This window comes from Ochlerotatus camptorhynchus, unplaced genomic scaffold (assembly GCF_037179485.1).
Source record: "Ochlerotatus camptorhynchus isolate MF236.1 unplaced genomic scaffold, CSIRO-AGI_Acam_v1.1 ptg000070l, whole genome shotgun sequence".
Lineage (NCBI taxonomy): Eukaryota > Metazoa > Arthropoda > Insecta > Diptera > Culicidae > Ochlerotatus > Ochlerotatus camptorhynchus.
This window is the reverse complement of record NW_027040560.1, coordinates 1031627-1051509: the sequence shown is the minus strand read 5'-3', so window position 1 is coordinate 1051509 and position 19883 is coordinate 1031627. Positions and strand designations below refer to the sequence as shown.

General features: G+C 37.6%; 1 protein-coding gene across 7 annotated transcripts in view; it reads right to left on the bottom strand.

Annotated features, from left to right (window-relative positions):
- The window catches only part of Rfx, a 155860-nt gene that overhangs the window by 10507 nt on the left and 125470 nt on the right, over positions 1 to 19883 (bottom strand). For 5 of the 7 annotated variants that reach the window (XM_065217085.1, XM_065217088.1, XM_065217086.1 and 2 more), the window contains 2 exons: positions 9307 to 9694; positions 8533 to 8652 (listed from right to left, as the gene is read on the bottom strand). In XM_065217085.1, coding sequence (XP_065073157.1) covers positions 8533 to 8652; positions 9307 to 9694 — 508 coding nt within the window. The remainder of the gene's footprint in view (positions 1 to 8532; positions 8653 to 9306; positions 9695 to 19883) is intronic. The other 2 variants (XM_065217087.1, XM_065217089.1) reach the window with 2 other exon arrangements.

Below are 19883 nucleotides of genomic sequence, written 5' to 3'. Positions count from 1 at the left end.
GAGCGCGTTGTACAGTTCTACGAACTGCACAGAAATCTCGGCAAAAAGTATACGGTACAACATTTTAAAAGCGAAAATGTTGCGGCTTCGACTGTTTACCATATCCTAAGATCCCCAACAACTGCTCGCAAGCAAGGTAGTGGAAGACCAGCCAAAATTATGTGCCATGGTTCAAACCCTCTGGTTTGGCAATCAATCAATATGTGTACCAGAACGAATGTTTGAAGAAAATTTTGATCCCGTTTCTACAAAAACATCATGCTGATGGACAATACGTGTTTTGGCCGGATAAAGCGTCATCGCATTACGCCAAAAAAACACAATCGTTCCTGAATACCCATTCGATCCCATTTGTACCCAAAAACCACAACCCGACAAATCTGCCTCAATGTCGCCCAATCGAAGATTTCTTCGGGGTTTTGAGCTCCTTGGTGTACAAAAATAACTGGAGAGCCACGAATTGCAAACAGTTGATTGGTAGAATCAAGAGATGCATTCGCAAAGTTGACATGAAGGCCGTACAACGCTCCTGTTCCGACATCAAACGGAAGCTTCGCCGAACATCCGATTACGGACCGTTTTCAAATGTTCACTAATTTTTTTTCAACAATGGACAATGTATCTTTAATTTCAATAAATCAGATCTTCTTCAAGTATGTTTGTCTTTTTTTGACAGCTTGAGAAAGAAATTCCAAAATTTTAGTTGCCACCCGTTTTTAAAGAAGTTTTCTGAATAGGCCAGAATGGAAACGTGCACCTTAAGTAGACCGAAAATAGTTTTCATGTAGCTTCCATTGGAAACGCACATGATTTTCATCCATAATCAAAATTAATGGAATTCATCTGACATTGATTTTATATGATTTTTCATATGAATTTCTTGGACCTCATAATATTCATGTGATTTTGTGGTGGGATTTGCTGCTATGTGATCACAGGAAAGCTATGTGAAATCATGGATTTTATCCATTAGATATGTGATAAATTTTGTGTGTGTGTAGATGCCTGGGCAGTGGTTAACTGTGCGCCAAAAGGAGTAAAACTAATTTACTCAAAATGGGTTTTCTCATTGAAAGAGGATGGAAGGTACAAAGTGCGGTTAGTGGCGAAGGGATGTTCGCAGCGACCAGGATTATACTATAGAGAAACATATTCACCTGTTGCCAGCTGGAGGGCGTTTGTTTTAGAGCGTAAAATTATTGACTGCTTTGACTGAGTGTGACAGCACTGCACTATTCAATTCATTGCTCTGTCCAGACCGTTTGTACCAAACGGTGAACGACGAGGCAATAAAAGAGCCAACAAAAACATTCAGTCACTCACGAAGGGTTCGACTCACACCGCTTGCCTTCGCTCACGCAGCATGTATGTAATTGAGGCATTTTTCCATAGAAAAAAGTACACTCAGTCATTCAAAACAAGGATTGGATACCATCACGGAAGAATAAACGTGCTGACTGAGCTACTGAGTGAGTGCTCGGCTGTCAGGGACTCGTTTGCTCCTCGATCATTCATACACGGCGAATGAGAACGACCCAAATTTGAGTTCACTCATAATCGCCAAAAGTGCAGGAATTTAGCGATGAGTAAAATTTGTCTCATGTTTTCCCAGGTTTTTCCAGGATTTTCCAGGGAAAAATTTCCGAATTTGAGAAAAGTAACGATTGGATTCACTCAGTTTATTGGTACTACTCCGAGACTAAATAAAATTTTCGTCAATTTCCTCATTTTCCGGCAGATTTTTTAGGTTTTCCACAGGAAACCATGAGACAAATTTACTCATCGCTGAGTTCCTGCACTTTTGGCGATTATGAGTGAACTAAACTCAAATTTGGGTCGTTCTTATTCGCCGTGTACTCTCACGAGGCAGTGAATGATGAGGCAGATGGCAGTTCATATTCATATGAAAATGACTCATTGAACCTGACTGTTTTGCACACTGGTTTGTTTAGCGCTTGCACTTGCTAACGATCAAAAATTGCTTTTACACCAAATACCGTGCCGATTCAAATTTCGGACACTTAAACTCGAATTTCGGACACTTTTAAAAGTTGATTATCTCGGTCGAATATGATCCACATGTCTTGTAAATTTTAAATTTTTTTGACTAGTGCCCTCCACGATCATCTAACATTATTACTTTGTTTCTAACTGGATGTAATATTTAATTAAAAATGAAAGTGTCCGAAATTTGAATCGGAACGGTAGATGTAAAAACAGCATTTTTGAATGGGCGGAAGAGGAAATCTTCATACACTCAAAAAATAAATCACATTTCCGATGGAAAATATCTATTAGAATTTCACATAACTTTCATGTGATCTCATAATTGGGAATCGCACCACGAAATCACATGAACCTTATGTGTCCAATGAAGTTCATGTGATTTATCACATAGAATTCATGTGATCATATGAATGTTATGTGAATTTCAGGTAAAAATCATTAATTTTGTTATTGGAAAAATATCATCTGCGTTCCCAATGGAAACTATATGAAAACTTTTTTCAGTGTAGTAAGGGCACAGACAAACAGACATCCCGCACATTGCACATTCCGAAGCATTGTTTAGCAACCGGAGCATCCCTCGTTCATGATTTTTTTTTCACTAGTTGCTTTTCCCTCGGTCTGTCAACTGTCAGCTGTGTTGAATAAAAACAAAACAGATGAAAGTCAGTGATGTCGGTTCTGCGAAATTTTCTGAAAATCTATAGAATTCATTGAATTTTGCAGAAATACGGATCCGTATGAGAAATTCACAGAAGCTCAGTCTTTTTTGGGGATTTGTTTTGATTGTAAAGTGTGATTTTTTGCTGGTAAAAAGTGTTTAAACGTGGTAATGCATCATTATCGAGTGCACTACCACTGCTCAATCAACCAACCAGTTACTAAAAGTGGATACAATATTAAACTAATTTAAATGATTTGTTCACAAATTCTGGGTAAAGTCTAGAATGCGCAAAAATTGTTCAATTTGAAATTGGTGTATTTCTGTTAAAAATGCATTAAAAAACCTGAAATGCTGCATTTGGAAGTAGAGTGTACAATGGTTGCTATGATGATTTTTCACCGTTTGCTCTCCAGTTTTCAAAATGACGTCCAAGCAAGAGGAGCAGCGTGTCAAGTTTTGCTCGCGCAGCATGAGAATCCGACGTTATCACACGCCAAAATTGCTGGATGTGGCCAAATCGATCGTGACAAACGTTTTAAAAGTGTTCGGGGAGCGTCTATCGACCGCCAGGAAGCCTGGAAGCCACGGCAATTGTAATCCGGACGTGGCAGCGACGACGAAGAAGGCGGCGGTGAAATATAAGCGGAATCCGGGACGTCGCTGGCAAGCTCAATGTCTCCCATACTACTGTGCAGCGGGCCAAGAAACGAGCCGGGTTGTCGACGTTTAAGAAGGTGAAGGTGGCGAACGGAGATTACAAACAAAACACGTCGGCAAAGCAGCGGTCCCGAAAGCTGTATACGAATCTGCTCACAAAGCTCAAATGTGTCGTCATGGACGATGAAACTTATGTGCAGGCGGATTTCAAGCAGCTTCCGGGACAGGAGTTTTATACCGCATCAGGAAAAGGGAGGGTGGCTGAAATTTTCAAAACCATCAAACTATCGAAGTTCCCGAAAAAATATCTCGTCTGGCAGGCCATATGCACGTGTGCTCTAAAAAGCGGCATTTTCATTACTACGTGAACCATCAATCAAGAGATCTACGCCCAGGAGTGCCTGGAAAAGCGGCCGCTACAATTCCTTAAGCAACACAATAGACCTGTGCTGTTCTGGCCGGACTTGAAGAGGTACGATGCGAACAACGTGGTTGTGGTACCCAAAGACCACAACCCTCCCAAAAGCCCAGAACTTCACCCTATCGAACGGTATTGGGTCTTGGTCAAACGGAATCTCAAAAAAACTAATAAATCCATGGAAAAGGAGCAGCAGTTTAAATCTAACTGGCGTTCGGCGGCGAATAAGGTCGATGAGACCACTGTGCAAAATTCAATGAAAGGGGTTAAACGGAAGGCACGGCAGTTCGGATTTGGCACCAAAAGAATAAACGAACATTTTTTTCCTATAAATATATGAATTGAACTACCAAAAGACAAATAAGAAGATTTTTGTGATATAAATTTTGACTGAAAGAAACGATTTTTTTGTCGACCATTTTTTGCGCGTTCCAGTCTTTACTAATGGATATTTTTGGTCGTTATTGAAAATTTATGTATGGACCCAAATTAGGGACATTGAGGCCGACATTACATCCATTTCCCCTATCCCCTTGAAATTTTCATTTTAATAGTTCTAAAATTCTGTGCAGAACAATCCAACAATTTCTAGGAATTCAAAAATTTTGAAGATATTCTTCGACTAAATGATTTTCTTTAGAAAAATTGATTTGAATTCTCCTTAGAATTTGCATGCAATTCACTTCTGAAATGTATTGAAATTTAACTCAGAGTTATACTGAAGTTCTCATCAGAATTTAAAAAAAAAAAATCTTAAAATTCTACTCATCATTCCCAAGAAATTGTTCTCGAAATTCCCTTGGAATTCTTCTCGGAATTTCCGTAAAAACCTCTTCAGAGAACTGTCCACAACATTTTCTAGGAATTATTTCAAATTTCAAATTCTTAGTAAATTTAGAGAATTTTACGGAAATTCCAAGCAGAATTCGAAGGGCGCTCTGAGCAGAAAAATTCTGATGAGAACTCCAAGACAATTCTGAGCAAAATTCCAATACATTTCGGAAGTGAATTTCATGTAAAATTCTAAGGAGAATTCAAACCAATTTTTCTATGGGGAATCATTTAGTCGAAGAATTCCTATAAAATTTTGGATTGTTCTGCAGAGAATTTTTGGACTATTATAAAGAATTTTTTTGTTATTTGCAAAATTTAGTTATTTAGGAGATATCATCCGAATTCAATAACCTCAAAGTTCCTCTTGGAATTCTCTAGGAACCCTCAATTCTTCTCAGCACTTATTTGGGCAATGCCGGAGAACTTTGAGATTTGGGCGTAATTGCTTTTGTAGACAAACATGTCAATCGCTGATTTCTCGCGAATAAAAGAACAATCTCGTGAACAAACTATACCAAATTATAGAGAAACCATTCATCTACAGTGACCCGCAACGAAAAAAATCCACCTGACTTAATATCAAAATGTATACTCAAACCTAAAATACTTTTCAAAAAAAGTACTTTTATGTGTTCTAATAATAAATCAGGTATTTAAGAGAAGAATAGAAGATGTTTTAATTCATTTATTCAAAAATTTACTTTTTTTGTAACGTTTTGAAGAAAATCAACAAAAAATGATAGGACAAGAAAAAAAAATCCATTTCGTAAATTCGACACAAGAAATCGATTCCATATCGGCGAAGTACTCCCAACTGTAATTAAACATTGAAAAACCCCTCGGAATTAGTTTTGAAACATGTCAACATCAACACCCCGTCATTTGCCGCCATTTTAAGTCGTCCGTCACTTGCTTATCGCGGAAAATAGTGTAATATCGCCGAAAAATCATGGTTGGCAAACAAATTACGATTTCCATCCGAAATTTGGTGGTAAAAGACTGTTAGAACAAGGTATTACAACGGAAAAATGCTGTTCAGGAGTTCAGGAGATTTGGGCGAAATATCAGGAGATCGGATCCGTGACTGATAGAACAGGTAGAGGAGGCGTGCGCAAAACGGATCATCGGACTGATACAATGATTATCCGGGAAATAAAGAAAAACCCTTCAACAACGATCAGGTCGATCAAGGTGAACCTTCAGCTTTCGATATCCGATCGAACAATCAGCCGCAGGATCAGTGAACAAGGTTTGAAGAGCAAATTCGCAAGAAAGCTGCCGTACATCAATGCCAAGAATAAGAAAGCACGTCTTGAATTCACCAAAAAGTATATCAATAAATCGGTGAATTTCTGGAAACGTGTCTTGTGGACCGACGAGTCAAAGTTTGAGCTCTTCAATCGAAAACGTCGATTGACAGTGTGGAGAAAACCAGATGAAGCCCTACAGGATCGACATCTTCAGCCTACTGTAAAACACGGCGGTGGGAACATAATGGTATGGGGCTGTTTCGCATGGGCTAGAGTAGGAAACTTAGTACGGATCAATGGCATAATGAATGCTGATGCCAACATCGATATCATCAATGATAATCTCCAGGAATCCGTGGCAAAAACTTGAGTAGGAAAGGACTACATCTTCCAACAAGATAATGATCCGAAGCATACTGCCAAAAAAACGAAGGCTTTCTTCAAATCCAAGCGGATCAAACCATTGGAGTGGCCTGCCCATAGCTCAGATTTGAACCCTATTGAAAATCTATGGGCAATACTGGATAATAAGGTTGATAAGACTGGTGTTACGAACAAGGACACGTACTTTTCAGCCTTGTCTAGAGTCTGGAGCAGTATTGACCATCTATATCTGCAGAATTTGGTGGAAAGCATGCCAAAACGTCTTCAGAAGGTGCTTGAAGCTCATGGTGGACATACTGGGTACTAAAGGTCGCAAATCGATATTGTGTTGATTTTTTTTTTTGTTGGATTTACAAAATGGATTTTTTTTCTTGTCTTATCATTTTTTTTTTATTTTTTCTCTCAAAACGTTATAGAAAGTGAATTTTTGAATAAATGCATTAAAATATATTCTATTCTTTTTCTTAATAACTGATTTATTATTAGAGCACAAAAAAGTTTTTTTTTTATGATAATTATAGTTAGGTTTGAGTAAACATTTTGATAATCATTCTGGTGGATTTTTTTCGTTGCGGGTCACTGTACCTGTTTGTGTTGTTAGTTTTTTTTAGATTGAGCTTTAATTCGCGAGAAATCGTCAAATGAAGCGTATGCTCACAAAAGCAATTACGCCCTAATCTCGAAGTTCTCCAGAATTCATTAAAATAGGACCTGGAATCTTCCTCACAATTGTCAAGAATTCTTCAGGCATGCACTTCAAAATTCTACTCAGAATTCTTCTAAATTTGCACCTGCAGCTCTTCTCACAATCACTTTAGAATTCTTTTTACAATTGCCTTGGAAATCTAGTCAAAATTCTCTTGTCGCAAATCATGATACCCAAGTGTTATTCATAGAATTCTTCTTTTGAAATGGTCCTAATTTTTCAAAGTGTCAAAATCATGAAAATGCAGGGCCTTGGAAACATTTCAAGGACCACAATTTATTTATTTTTTAAAAGAGAGGGCGCAGTATTTCTTTTCCCGATTTATCATCAAAATTCACGGTATTTTTCCGGTGATTTGGAATTCCCGGTTCAAAAACTTATACGATCGGTTATTTTAGAGTGGAAGAAAAATCACGAACTCAAATAATTGTACGATCAGCTATTTAAGACTGGGAGATAAAGCCCGAACCCAAAACATGACAATTCCCATTGTTAGTAAACAAGGATAGCTTAGTATAAAAAGGGTTTGAAACGCTGAATAAAGGGAGAGTTAGTATGCTAATTAAGTAAAGAGCTGTACGCGTTCAGTAAATCGCCGGGAAAGAAATCCGTGTCCGTAATTAGGGCAACCCTAATTGACATTCTCATGCAAGAAGATGTCAGGAATAAAACGAACTTAATTGTTCGAAATTTTGTTCTACGAACGTCACTTTGCTGCAAAAACGACATTTAAAATCGACAGTTTGCAGCAAAGTGACTTTCGTAGACCAAACTTTGCTACAATGAATTTCATAATGATGAACATTGGTCTAATTGTTTTGCATCAAAATAGGTGCTGTTTGATGCACTGAATGTGAAAATGAAACAAAGTGAAAAAGTCACTTTGCTGTCACACGGCAAAGAAGGTTCGGAAGTCGGTAATCAGACTTACTTTAATTTAGTGCTGGCGGCAAAATACCTACTTGTTTTAAATTTGAGGAATGAATGAGAGAAGTTCTACACTCAGGCGCTTTAGTCAAATTGTATCGAACAACTCGTGTCGAGATATTTGACGCAAGCCAATAGAGATGTATTTGTTTATCATCTACCGATACTGAGAAGCTAGAATGGTACAGGCACACATGATCGAAGGTAGACGAATGTTACATCCGGAAAACTTCGAGATTAAGGCGTAATTGCTTTTGTAAACAAACATGTTAATCACCGATTTCTCGCGAATTAAAGCTCAATTTCGAAAACTAACAACACAAACAGGTAGAGGAATGACTCCTCTATCATTTGGTATAGTTTGTTTGCAAGATTGAGCTTTTATTCGCGCGCAATCGGCGATTAACGTGTTTGTTTGTTACTCGTGTATCATTCAGCGGTACCCATGTACTGAACGGGATTCATGGGTTCAAATCCCACCGGTTGCCGTAGATTTTTTCGCAAATATTATCATACACAAGTGTCCTTCCAATCATGTGCTTTGCTTCTCAGTATCTTCTAAATATTTCCTAAATTACTATCCGTCGTACTCAATTGAAAGAAACCCCCAACCCGCCGGGGGGGAAAAAAATAGGTAGGTACCAAAAGTCTACGAAAAACGAATACACGAAAGCAGCTTCCTTACCGTCGCTGGAGAGACGCGGGTGGCATGGCTCAGACTCGGCGTCGGATCCACGTCCGGTGTAGGCGTCGTCGAGTTGGAATGGTGCGACACCTGGTGCGATTGTATGTACGAAGCCACGTCCTTTTTCCCCCGGTGCCCGTCGTCCGTGCAGAGTTAGTTGTGTTAGAGAAGCGAGAAATGGAAATGGAAAAGTTAGTTGAAGCGTGAAATGGTCCCCTTTAAAATCAGCGATCAGCAATTGAAACGAGCTTTAAAGTAGATCCACCACTTTCGATGTTAAATGGAAATGAAAACAGAGTCGGAATTCAATGTGAAAAAAATGTCACTTCAATTGGATGCGATGGAAACGAAAAAAGAAATAAGATTCTCGGTTTGGAAACCAATAATGAACTGAACTGAATATGAGTTAATTAAATGCGGGTGCGCGTGTGGGATTCACTTTTTTTTTGTCTGCCAGCCGAAGAGCGGACGAAACAGAAGGAACAGGTGGGTTGAATGGAAAACTCTCAAGCGACACACATCATGGCGGCGTAAAATTAATTGACACAAACAATGGAAAATCCGGAGCACAAAAAAAAAGAACCCGGCCATAAAACAAAAGCCCGTTACCAATCACCAAACCGACATCGATAGCTTTCATCCACATGGATGAGCAGAATAATATGCGCTCGGTGACCAACCGATGATGGTTGGGCTTTTCGGTGGTTTCGAAGCCATACGGGCGGCTTTTGCGGCCAACCGCAAAATAAACCTCCAACTCCGATCGTCACTTACCGTCATGGTTTGCGGTGAATCACGCTGGTGCGCCCCGTTTGTGGCCGCCGTTCCGAGCAACGTGGCTTCATCTACCGGAACAATGTACTGTTGATTGCTGGTGCCGTTGCCTGCTCCTGTATTAACACCGCCACCACCACCACCAACGCCGGCGCCGCCGCCTCCACCGGATGGGCCATTTCCGTTCGTGCCACCACCAGTTCCGCTTGACGAGTGTGAACTGCCGCCGCCGGATGATGCACTGTAATTGCCACTTCCGGAACCACCGGTGCCGCCGGTGTTTGTTCCTGTGCTACCGCCGGCATTTCCACCACTGGCACCACTGGTAGTGTAATACTGCTGTCCGCCGGTGGAGCTGTAATCACCGACTGCGTACACCGGGTAGGTCCTAGACGGTGGAAAAGGGAAGAAAATGTGAGATTTTATGCTATAATTAATTCAATTCGCTTTTTATATGTTCACATGTATGTTCATTTGTGTCCAAGGATGTGCATACAGTGGTTATGAACTATAACACATATCAAATCAAATGAGCATTTAGTAACTCTATCTTTCAACAGAACTTTCAATGTGTAGCAACCCAAGTAACATTTTCGGTTTTATCATGGCTTTGAAGAGGTTTGTAAGGCTAATAATGGACTTGAAGAACATAACAAAACCATACATGTTACTTGGGAATGGTTAGATCTCACCGTAGGTAGTTTATTTCTAAATTGTATTATGCATAGAGATTTCTAAATTCGACTTTGAAGCGATAATCTCTTTATAGGGCTATCCACAAACCACGTGTTTTGGTTGAACAAAATATTGTCCACATCAATCCACAAAACTATCATCCCTAACTGTGACGAATCGAATGTTACCAATAAATTGTCAAGTGAACTCTCAGAACAGAAGATAGGTTTTTTTTCTCAGGACTCACTCGAAATGGTTATCAAAAAGAATCCAACGATCGGGACCACCAAGATGGCAAGATTTCGTTCGAAATATTAAGCAATGTAATTAATTTTCAAAATATCATTCTTAAATTAAATTAAGGAAAAATAATACCAGGGTATTTCAGGGGGGTTACAGATTTTATCCTTCCAAATCAAAGAATACAACTTAAATGCTAGAACATTCATTATGGGTAGTCTCTAGTCTACCCAAGTAACAATGGTGGTTTTATGAGGGTTCTGTAGACTATGATTTAGACTTGTCGATCGCTTTCAAACCTCGATAAAACTTGCAATGTTACTTTGGTAGTCTAGTCTACAACAGAAATACTCAGAGGGAGATATGGGCTGAGAGAAAGTTTTGATTCAAATGAAGTGTCAAAATCTGAGCCAATCGAACAGTCCCATTAGATTTTTTCCGAGGATTTCTTATTCTAACTAGATAAAATTTAACTCGTGGTTAAAAGTGAGATCTCGAAAGTTATTTTCAATGTTCGAAAATCTAGGTGTTTTCGATCGATCGGTTTTCAAACAGAACTCAGCCACGGTTGCCAAAATTTAACTTCGACCCAAGTAACCATAGACACGTTATTTCGCCTTTTTGGCTATATACGCTGTACTTGGGTAGTCTGTCAGAAATAACCACACTCGGGTAGCAGCAAGGGGTATGTCACTCCGCACACCTATCTTGGGTAATCTTTTTTTGTCAGTGTGCCGCAAGTATGCCGATTGTGCCGGTCATAGAGCAAGCTGCGATTGTTTTTAAAATACCCATCCCGGCAACCCAGTATTTCTGACAGGTTGAATGCATTGGTTTGAAATCGCAAGGACGACGCGGGAAGTGGCGAATGTGTGAAATTTTGGTGTTTTGTGTTTATAGGATAATAAAAGTCCTGTGTTTTAGGGTTTTATAATGCCCTCAAAGGCAGACCAGAAACCTAGCCTTTCGTGATGTGAAAGCAACGGTAAATCAGCGGCCAAAAAGAGTTGGAACCGGTGGGGAACATTGTTGGAAACCGACTATAGACGATGATGAATAAACTTCTGTAGTTTGTTTTGCCCACTCTAGAACCTTCATTTCGTATTTTGATCTATAAGTGAACTGCTGGTCTGAATTCCTCTAGTATATTCAATTAGAGGATGTTCCTGAATATACAGTCAAACAGCACGTAATGTTGTGAACAACTTCAATGACAGTTTTCCAGCAGTGCTCCCATTTTATTTACAACAATCCAATGCCTACGAGATTGTGCCGAAGGTGTACCGATGGATGTACCCAAGCTGTGCCGAATCTAATTTCGGCACAATGTGCTGAGTGACTTACCCCTTGGGTAGCAGGGTTATTCAATACGATAACTTTCCAGCAGCACTTTTAACCACGAGCTAAATTTAACTCGCCAATTGGGACACAGCTAGGATTGACCGATCTTCAGAGAAAGATCGATCTTATATTTGGCTCTAGAATCGATCCACTGATTAAATCAGTACCAAATAATCGTTCGTTGGTAGATCGATCTTTTTTTCTTTTTTTTTTAATACGCTTGGTATTTTCTTTATATTTAATATTCAATTAAATCGCCGGCCACAAATTATTCTTTGAATAAAATGCGCGCATAGCAACGAGCAAACGAAAACAAAGAGGAAATGAACGTCACACTTGCTCACTGTCAATTTGTGTTTAGTTCAGTTTAGTTCGGTTGCGAACAAAGTACACGGAGAAACATAATGATACATTAATGATTCAAGTTGAATCCTTTAAAAAAAAACGGGACAACTCATAATGAAGAATAAATGTTATCCATTTTTGTGTAATTTTGAATCATAGACTTCTCTGCCACCGTTAGTATTAGTAAGCAATTCCACTAATATATTCGTTTTACTGGTTGAAAAAAAAAACAAACCGCTGTAAAGTCAAACGCTTTGACAGCTGATTTCGTGGTTGAAAATAATAAACAACTCGATTTTTCGCGGCTACACTAGCCAGGTTGTATTAGTGAGATCTTGCTTCGAGAAGTCAATTGATGATTAATCAAACAAAATGTATCATTCTGTTTCGTCGTGTGGACAAAATGTGACAACAAGGAGCAATGAGCACAGGAAGGAGCTAGCCCAAACCTTCAAATGCTGCTGTATTCGTAAATATTGCAAACGCAAATAGTGACATCATTGTAATCCGGCTAATAACATAGGAAGCGATGCTGATGTTAACATTATGTTCGTTAAATTTACCATGCAGTCTGGGGTGAGAGTAAAGGCCCAAACGCAATGTGGGCGGAAGCGGAAAGTTTGACAGTTGTCACTAATTGCCTAACCGAAGTCGATTTGATTCTAACTAGTTTTCAATCCGACAAGTAGACTCACTCAGATCGGGTTTTTCCGCTGCCGCTTTTTTCGATGTAAACACACTCAGAACAGGTAAATCTGTTATTCTAAACTGAAATTTAAACGTTGAATAATGTAAGAACTAGGAATCAACTTATCTTAGTTTTGAAAGTAATAATAAACGAAATATAGTTAACTTTAATTAGAACTTATCAATCGATTGCACGCTTTTAACTTTTTGCTTTTGTTTTGATTTTGCATGACAGTAAAAATGTAGCATGTAGCTGCGTCGCGTCAGCCGGGCGTAGGCTTTTATTATCGAAAGGGCCTATAGCTTGCACGGCGCAACAGTTGTATTGTCATTTGGTCAAAAAAATTTTTTTAAACTTGCGGGGAGCACTTTTGAATAATTGTACGCATTTGGTTTAGCTATATGCTCCATAAGACCCACGATAACTTATATAGCACCTCAGTTAAATCGATTGACAAGAGCTTAATAGAACGTGGAATAAAAGCATTATACAGTGGTCCAGAATGCAGATTTAGGTGGAATGATATGTTTTGAGCCTGAAATTGAAACTTTAGACTAAAAGTCTCTTCTACAAAGTTGTTCCTTATAGTTAAGCCCTCATTTTTATGAAAATGAATTCTAGGGTGGTTCCTATTACCATTAAAATAAAAAATCTACCTTTTTTGTTTGAATAAATTATGGTATACATTCTTCGGCAACGTTGAAGCAACTTTGTACAAAACAACTTTTTTGTATCTCTTAAATTGGCCGATTCAGAGCTATTTTCTTGAATTGAGTTAGGGTGGCTCTAAAAAAAAACAGTTGTTTTGCTCCTAGTTTTCTTATTTCGAATTTCTCAGCAAAGGGGTCTTCAAATAACTTTTAGATCTTAAGAAGCTTGTACAAAGCTTGTCAATATCTTTCGCCGATCAAAAGTTATTGACGTTTTTATACTAAAAATATGCAATTTTCATATGTTAATATCTCTGGTTGGGGCAAACAAAAAACAAAGTTTTCTTACGGCATTTGAAAGGACGTATAGTATTCTCAATAATATGAAAAAATTGGAGGTATGTTATTTTTTAAACTCGTATAAAATCAATTTGAATTTATTCATATTTTTTACTATATTTGGGTATATCTTTTTTATTAGAAGAGATACAGGCAACAAATTTCGCTATAAAACATTTGTCTTAAAGAGTTTGAAAAGTCTCTAGAAGATGACTTTCATGAGAAATTTCAAATAATAAAGTTAGTGCTAAAAAACTATTTTTTCCAGGAACACCCTAAGTTAACTCCGAAAAATTAAATCATTACTCTAAAATGAGAAAGTTAAAAGATAGACAAAGTTGTTCACCAGTTTTTTCAAACAACACATGTTTTTATTTTGTTTCCTAATTTGAGGACCACCCTGACGTTTGCAAGCACCAAAAGAAGGGAATTTTTAAGAACATAAAACTTCTTCGAAGACACTAAATGTCCAACTATTGAAACAAATGTACTAGCACATTTTATTTAAATTTGTCATTAGAGTGGTCCTATGAAATCCATCTTTTGCCAATAACTTTTTTATTTGAAATTTCTCATGAAAGTCATCTTCTAGAGACTTTTAAAACTCTTTAAGACGAATGTTTTATAGCGAAATTTGTTGTCTGTATCTCTTCTAATAAAAAATATGTACCCAAATATAATAAAAAATATGAATAAATGCAAATTGATTTTATGCGAGTTTAAAAAATAACATACCTCCATTTTTTTTTTCATATTATTGAGAATAACATACGCCCTTTCAAATGCCGTAAGAAAACTTTGTTTTTCGTTTGCCCCAACCAGAGATATTAACATATGAAAATTGCATATTTTTAGTATAAAAACGTCAATAAATTTTGATCGGCGAAAGATATTGACAAGCTTTGTACAAGCTTCTTAAGATCTAAAAGTTATTTTAAGACACCTTTGCTGAGAAATTCGAAATAAGAAAACTAGGAGCAAAACAACTGTTTTTTTAGAGCCACCCTAACTCAATTGAAGAAAATAGCTCTAAATCGGTCAGTTTAAGATTTACAAAAAAGTTGTTTTGTACAAAGTTGCTTTAAATTAGCTCAGCTATAACTTTGCCCACGAATGTATACCTTAATTTATTCAAACAAAAAAGTTAGATTTTTGATTTTAATGATAATTGTCATAAAAATGAGGACCTAACTATAAGGAGCAACTTTGTAGAAGAGACTTTTAGTCTAAAGTTTCAATTTCAGGCTCAAAACATATCATTCCACCTAAATCTGCATTCTGAACCACTGTGCATTGAGTTTAACACGATCATGATAATCAGTTTCAATGACTATCACTGCACACATTATTCAACTGCACTAAAAGTTGCTGACAAGCAGGTTGTACTGAAATATATACAAGTTATCAAAGCAACTCTTATTAGAGCATTCTATTTATGTTGTTTTATTGTTTCATAAATTCATTGACAGGTAGGTTAACAGCTTCACAACGAACAGTGCTTCCAGATATGTTTGTTCAGCAATAATTCAATTATTGTAAAGCCATTTTACAACGCCTAGTCAAATTTGATGAGGTTCCTAATAAACGGGTACCATACACTAGCGATATTTTTTTTTTTCCTCTGTTCGGGACCTAACACTACTGCGACCAGTAAATTGATCTATTGTAGTATATCCCGTGTCCTTAGTTTAGTGCATGTCGTATTACTCCATCACTATTGAGAAATGATGAAGTATTCGATTTTTTTACAGTTGTCTTTATCGCAAGGATCCGACTCTAATTGAAAGGTCCCACTATTTATACCCTTCGGAGTGTTGAAACACCCTCCAAAGGCGCACCCCTTTGTCAATCAAAATTGGATTCCTTAGCAACAAAATTAAGGTATGACACCGATAATGACCATGCATCAGAACCCTAGTCTTAACCACTTCAAACTAGGGAACAACGAATAGGAGATTAGGAATTACATAGATGAAGACAACTAACTCATTTTTTCCTTCTTTCAAGATCATCCTCGGTAGACAAAGCCGAGTCTTGTCACTATCAACAAGGCATAAAAAGTAACAAGGACTAAGATGTGTTCCTTGGATTACTGAAAAATCCTATTCCTCTAGTTTGAAGTAGTCAGGACTAGGAATCGGTGGTAGATCTTACATCCCGTAACGTACCACGAAAAGGTGATCTACCCACATTACGGGGCAAGATAGCAATCATAGATGGTACGACCGAGGGTACGACCATAGAGGTAACTCTAAGACTAGTAGGTCCCGAAGAAACGTGCTCAACTTTTTGGCTCAGCTCTGGTACTATCTTCGGTCCCAAGCTAATCGATGCACCCTTTGAAACATAGGAATATCCACGAACCCCACTATTGACGCCGGGATAGACTGGCCGATACTCAGGGCCGGCGGTACAGTAATCTTACGCACGAAAACACTTTACAGTAAAATTGTCCACTTTATTTACACGGATATACAATTCTTACTACACCCTTTCCCAGTCTGTGGGTGAGAGGTGCGACAGGTCGAGCGCGCGCGATGCACGGAGTTTGTCCATGCAGAATATGACCGTTTGCTTCGGCGGTCAACAAACTAACTGTTCTATTGATTTGCTACTACTACTGAGCTGCTGCTGTTGTTATTCGAGAAAGGGGATGGAGATCGGTTGGAAGTGTACACTATCTCCTATACTGTCCTTGTATACGATTGACCAGCTGTATATATTTCCATCGATCCTGTGGGTGTAGATAGGACAATAGCCTCCAGTCTGCCCCGTATGATCATATGAGATCTGTGAAGAATAGTGGAGAAGCTCAAAATAGTCAAAAACTATTGTTTTTCAGCATCGACTGCTATCAGCTGTTTAGGTATAGATGATACGATAACAGTGGAATCTCAAGTAAGGTATCAAGGAGAGAATCTGCCTTTCTGCACTATTGGCTATGGTGGGTGCCCATGGTGGTCAATTAAGTATAATCTTAAGCAGTTCACGTTCGGCGTGACCACCCTCATTTTATCTGTCAAACTTTCATAGCGAATCAAAACAAACATAGTTTTGTACTAGAATTTTGACAACAATGGAGTACGTTAATCGATTTGCTTGTGACCAATAGGCTAGTCAAGTAGTGAACCAATTTCAAATCGTTAGTTTCCACCGGTTGGTACGACCATACCACATAAAGTTGGGATGATATCCCGAATTGGTGGTTAGGCGCTTCTTATGGTTGTTGTTTATGGAGGGTTGTTGTGTATTGACTTATACAACTTTGTTTCAGCACTTGCGCGACTTGGGTTATAAATACCAACCACAATTTTGTTGCCAAAAATAGCACAAGTGATAGGTACGTTTATATGACCGTAAAGCAATGATTATTCGACTTCTCTCGAGTCACTCAAAATGAGCTTCATATATTTCTCTCATATGATCAAAATATGTAATGAAGAATAGAGCACATGGAAACAGATGCGGCCGGCAATCCAGGATTATGAGTTCGAATCTTGCTTCGAGAAACACTCAGCGGAGTAGAGGTAAATTATATTTAGGTGCTATTAATAAATTCAAACATTAATTTAGGACATATATAATATAATCAACAGTTTAATTTCTAGATAAGTCTAGAATTAATAATTAGAGTGATTAATTGAAAGAATACCAATCAAAGATTAAACATATGCTTTTTACTACTTTTTCCATCATCACAGAATGCGAATAAAAATTGTACAAGTGCTTATTTTGGCGCTCCACGACAATTGTTGAACTATTTTTAATCTGGGAATATTGTGAGTGATTACACAACGGTTATAAGATGATACGATACGTCGAGCTTTTTTTGCTTTTTTTCTTTCTCTCCTTTCAACGTGTCAGTGAATTGATTATCATTGATGCTGTAGTGGTATGAGTGTACATCATGCACTAACGCAACTACCGTAAACATAGCTGCTAGAGTTCGTTATTATTAGGTCGAATGTGTACCAGTTAATAAAAAAAAATTATAAAGGTAAAGAATAAGTTATGTCCATTTTACTGTAAATTTCAACCTTCGTCATTTTTACATTTACATTTTTACATTTCTATTCAATTTGCCAATATTATCAACCTATCACCTCCAAGGACACCCCTTCATATACAGAAAATAATTATGCGCCTAGCCACCAAGTCCAACATGTCAAGTCATCATAGCACTGGCGTGCACAGGGTAATTGCCCCTCCTTTTATAAATAAGGCTTTTATTTCCACATTTACAAAATTATTATATAAAATAACTTGATTCCTTGATAACTTGATTTGAAGGTAAAATAACTTCATTTCATAATATAAGGACACTGAAAACCTTTTACTGCGTCAATTCCTTTAAAATGGTGCCTGAAAATTGCTTCACAAAGGTGCATGAAGGGACAAGCTTCAATGACATTTTTTGGTCAAAAAATTGCACCACAGTGGTGCATACAAAACATTTATGGTGTAATTTTTTTTTTTCAATGTGGTTCATGAAGGGCTAAAAGAAGAGGGTAAATTTAAGATTGATAAAATTTACCTTCGTGGTGGTAAATCGAAGAAAAAGCTTTTTATTGAATATTTCTGGTGTAAATATATCATCAAGGGTGTGCATGGAGGGACTTATCAAAATGAATAACTCTGGTGGAAAAATTGAATCACGCTAAAAATTTGGAGGTGCAAATTTAACTGAAAATTTCTGGTGGAAAGTTCTCAACACGGTGGTGAATGTAGAAGCAAGGTTTATTCATTTTACTGGTGCATAATTTGCATCGTTCTGATGAATGCAAGCTTCATTGAAAATTTATGGTGGAAAATTTGCACCATTCTGGCAAAGCCTGAAAATTGCACCACAAAGGTGCATAGTGAAACAAACTTCACTGACAATTTTTGGTGCACCGTTCTGGTGAATGGAGGAGCATAATTTATTGAAAATTTCTGGTGCAAAATTTGCATCGCCGTGATAAATGAAATGAACAGAAGATTTATGGTGGAAAACTTGCACTGGTAAATGAAGGCACAAGCTTTATTAAAAATTTAGCTATATTGAAAATTTCTGGTGGAAAATCTGCACCGTTCTGGTGAACGGATGGGCAAGCTTTTCGGAAAAATTTTGGTCTTAAATTTGCATCCTTCTGCTGAATAGAGATACAAACTTTAATAATAATTTCTGGTGTAAAATTTGCACCATTCTAATGATTGGAGGGAAGCTGATTTACTGAACATTCTCAAAATATAAAAATAGGGGTAAGCTTTATTTGGTGGAAAACCTGCGAAATTCTGAGGATAGAAGAAGCAAGCTATATTGAAAAAGCAGTTTTATTGAATATCAACGGTGGAAAATTTGCATCGTTCTGGTCAGTTGAAATTTTATGGGGGCAAGTTTGTATTGAAAATTTCTGCTGTAAGATTTGCAACAATCTGCTGCATGGAGGGGCAAGCTGAATTGAAAATTCCTGATGTAAAAATTGCACAGTTCTGATGAATGAAGGGGCAAGCTTTATTGAACATTTCTGGTAGAAAAACTACAACGTTTTGGTGAATGGACGGACAACTTAAACTTGACTTCCGAGAAGAACTTCAAGGGTATTGAATTCTGAGGACAGTTCCAAAAGAAAAGATTTCTGGGGATGATTCCATGAAAATTCTGCGAATAATTTCTAGTGAATCCTGCAGATAGATCTAAGATAATTTCGAAAAGAATACCGAGAGAATCAAATTTTGAATGAAATTCCAAAGGGATGTTGGGGAAAATTTCAAGGAAATTCCGAGGATAATTTCAAGCTTATTTTGGGAAAAATTTCTTGAGAATACAGAGGAAATTCTTCTGAAACTTTAGGGGAATTTCAGTTCCAAGGTGTTCTGAGAAAAAAAAAGATCTAAAATATTCCGAAAAGAACCTCAAGGATATTGAATTCTTAGGACAGTTCCAAAATATTTTGTCCTTTATATTATCTCTAAAACATGTTGAATGTTTGGCATCATTTTCTGTCACCCCAACTGGCGGTACTTAGGGACAGGGTTGACATGCTCAATCCTTCGCACATGTCGTCATTTCGTTAACAATCCTGTACTCGCTTGTCAAAATAGTTTTGTGCGCTTTTGTTCAAATCGTTACATATTTTTTAGACCTTTCTAATGATGAGGTCAAAATTTGAAAAAATTAAAACGCCAGTTTCTGCTGAAAATGGCCAAGTTTAACGTACTCGCAACAGTAATAGTAAAGTATAACTACAACAGCATATAAGGGCTTAAAAAACCTTGACATAGTCAAAAATAAACTGTAACGATGCCTTCAAAATAAA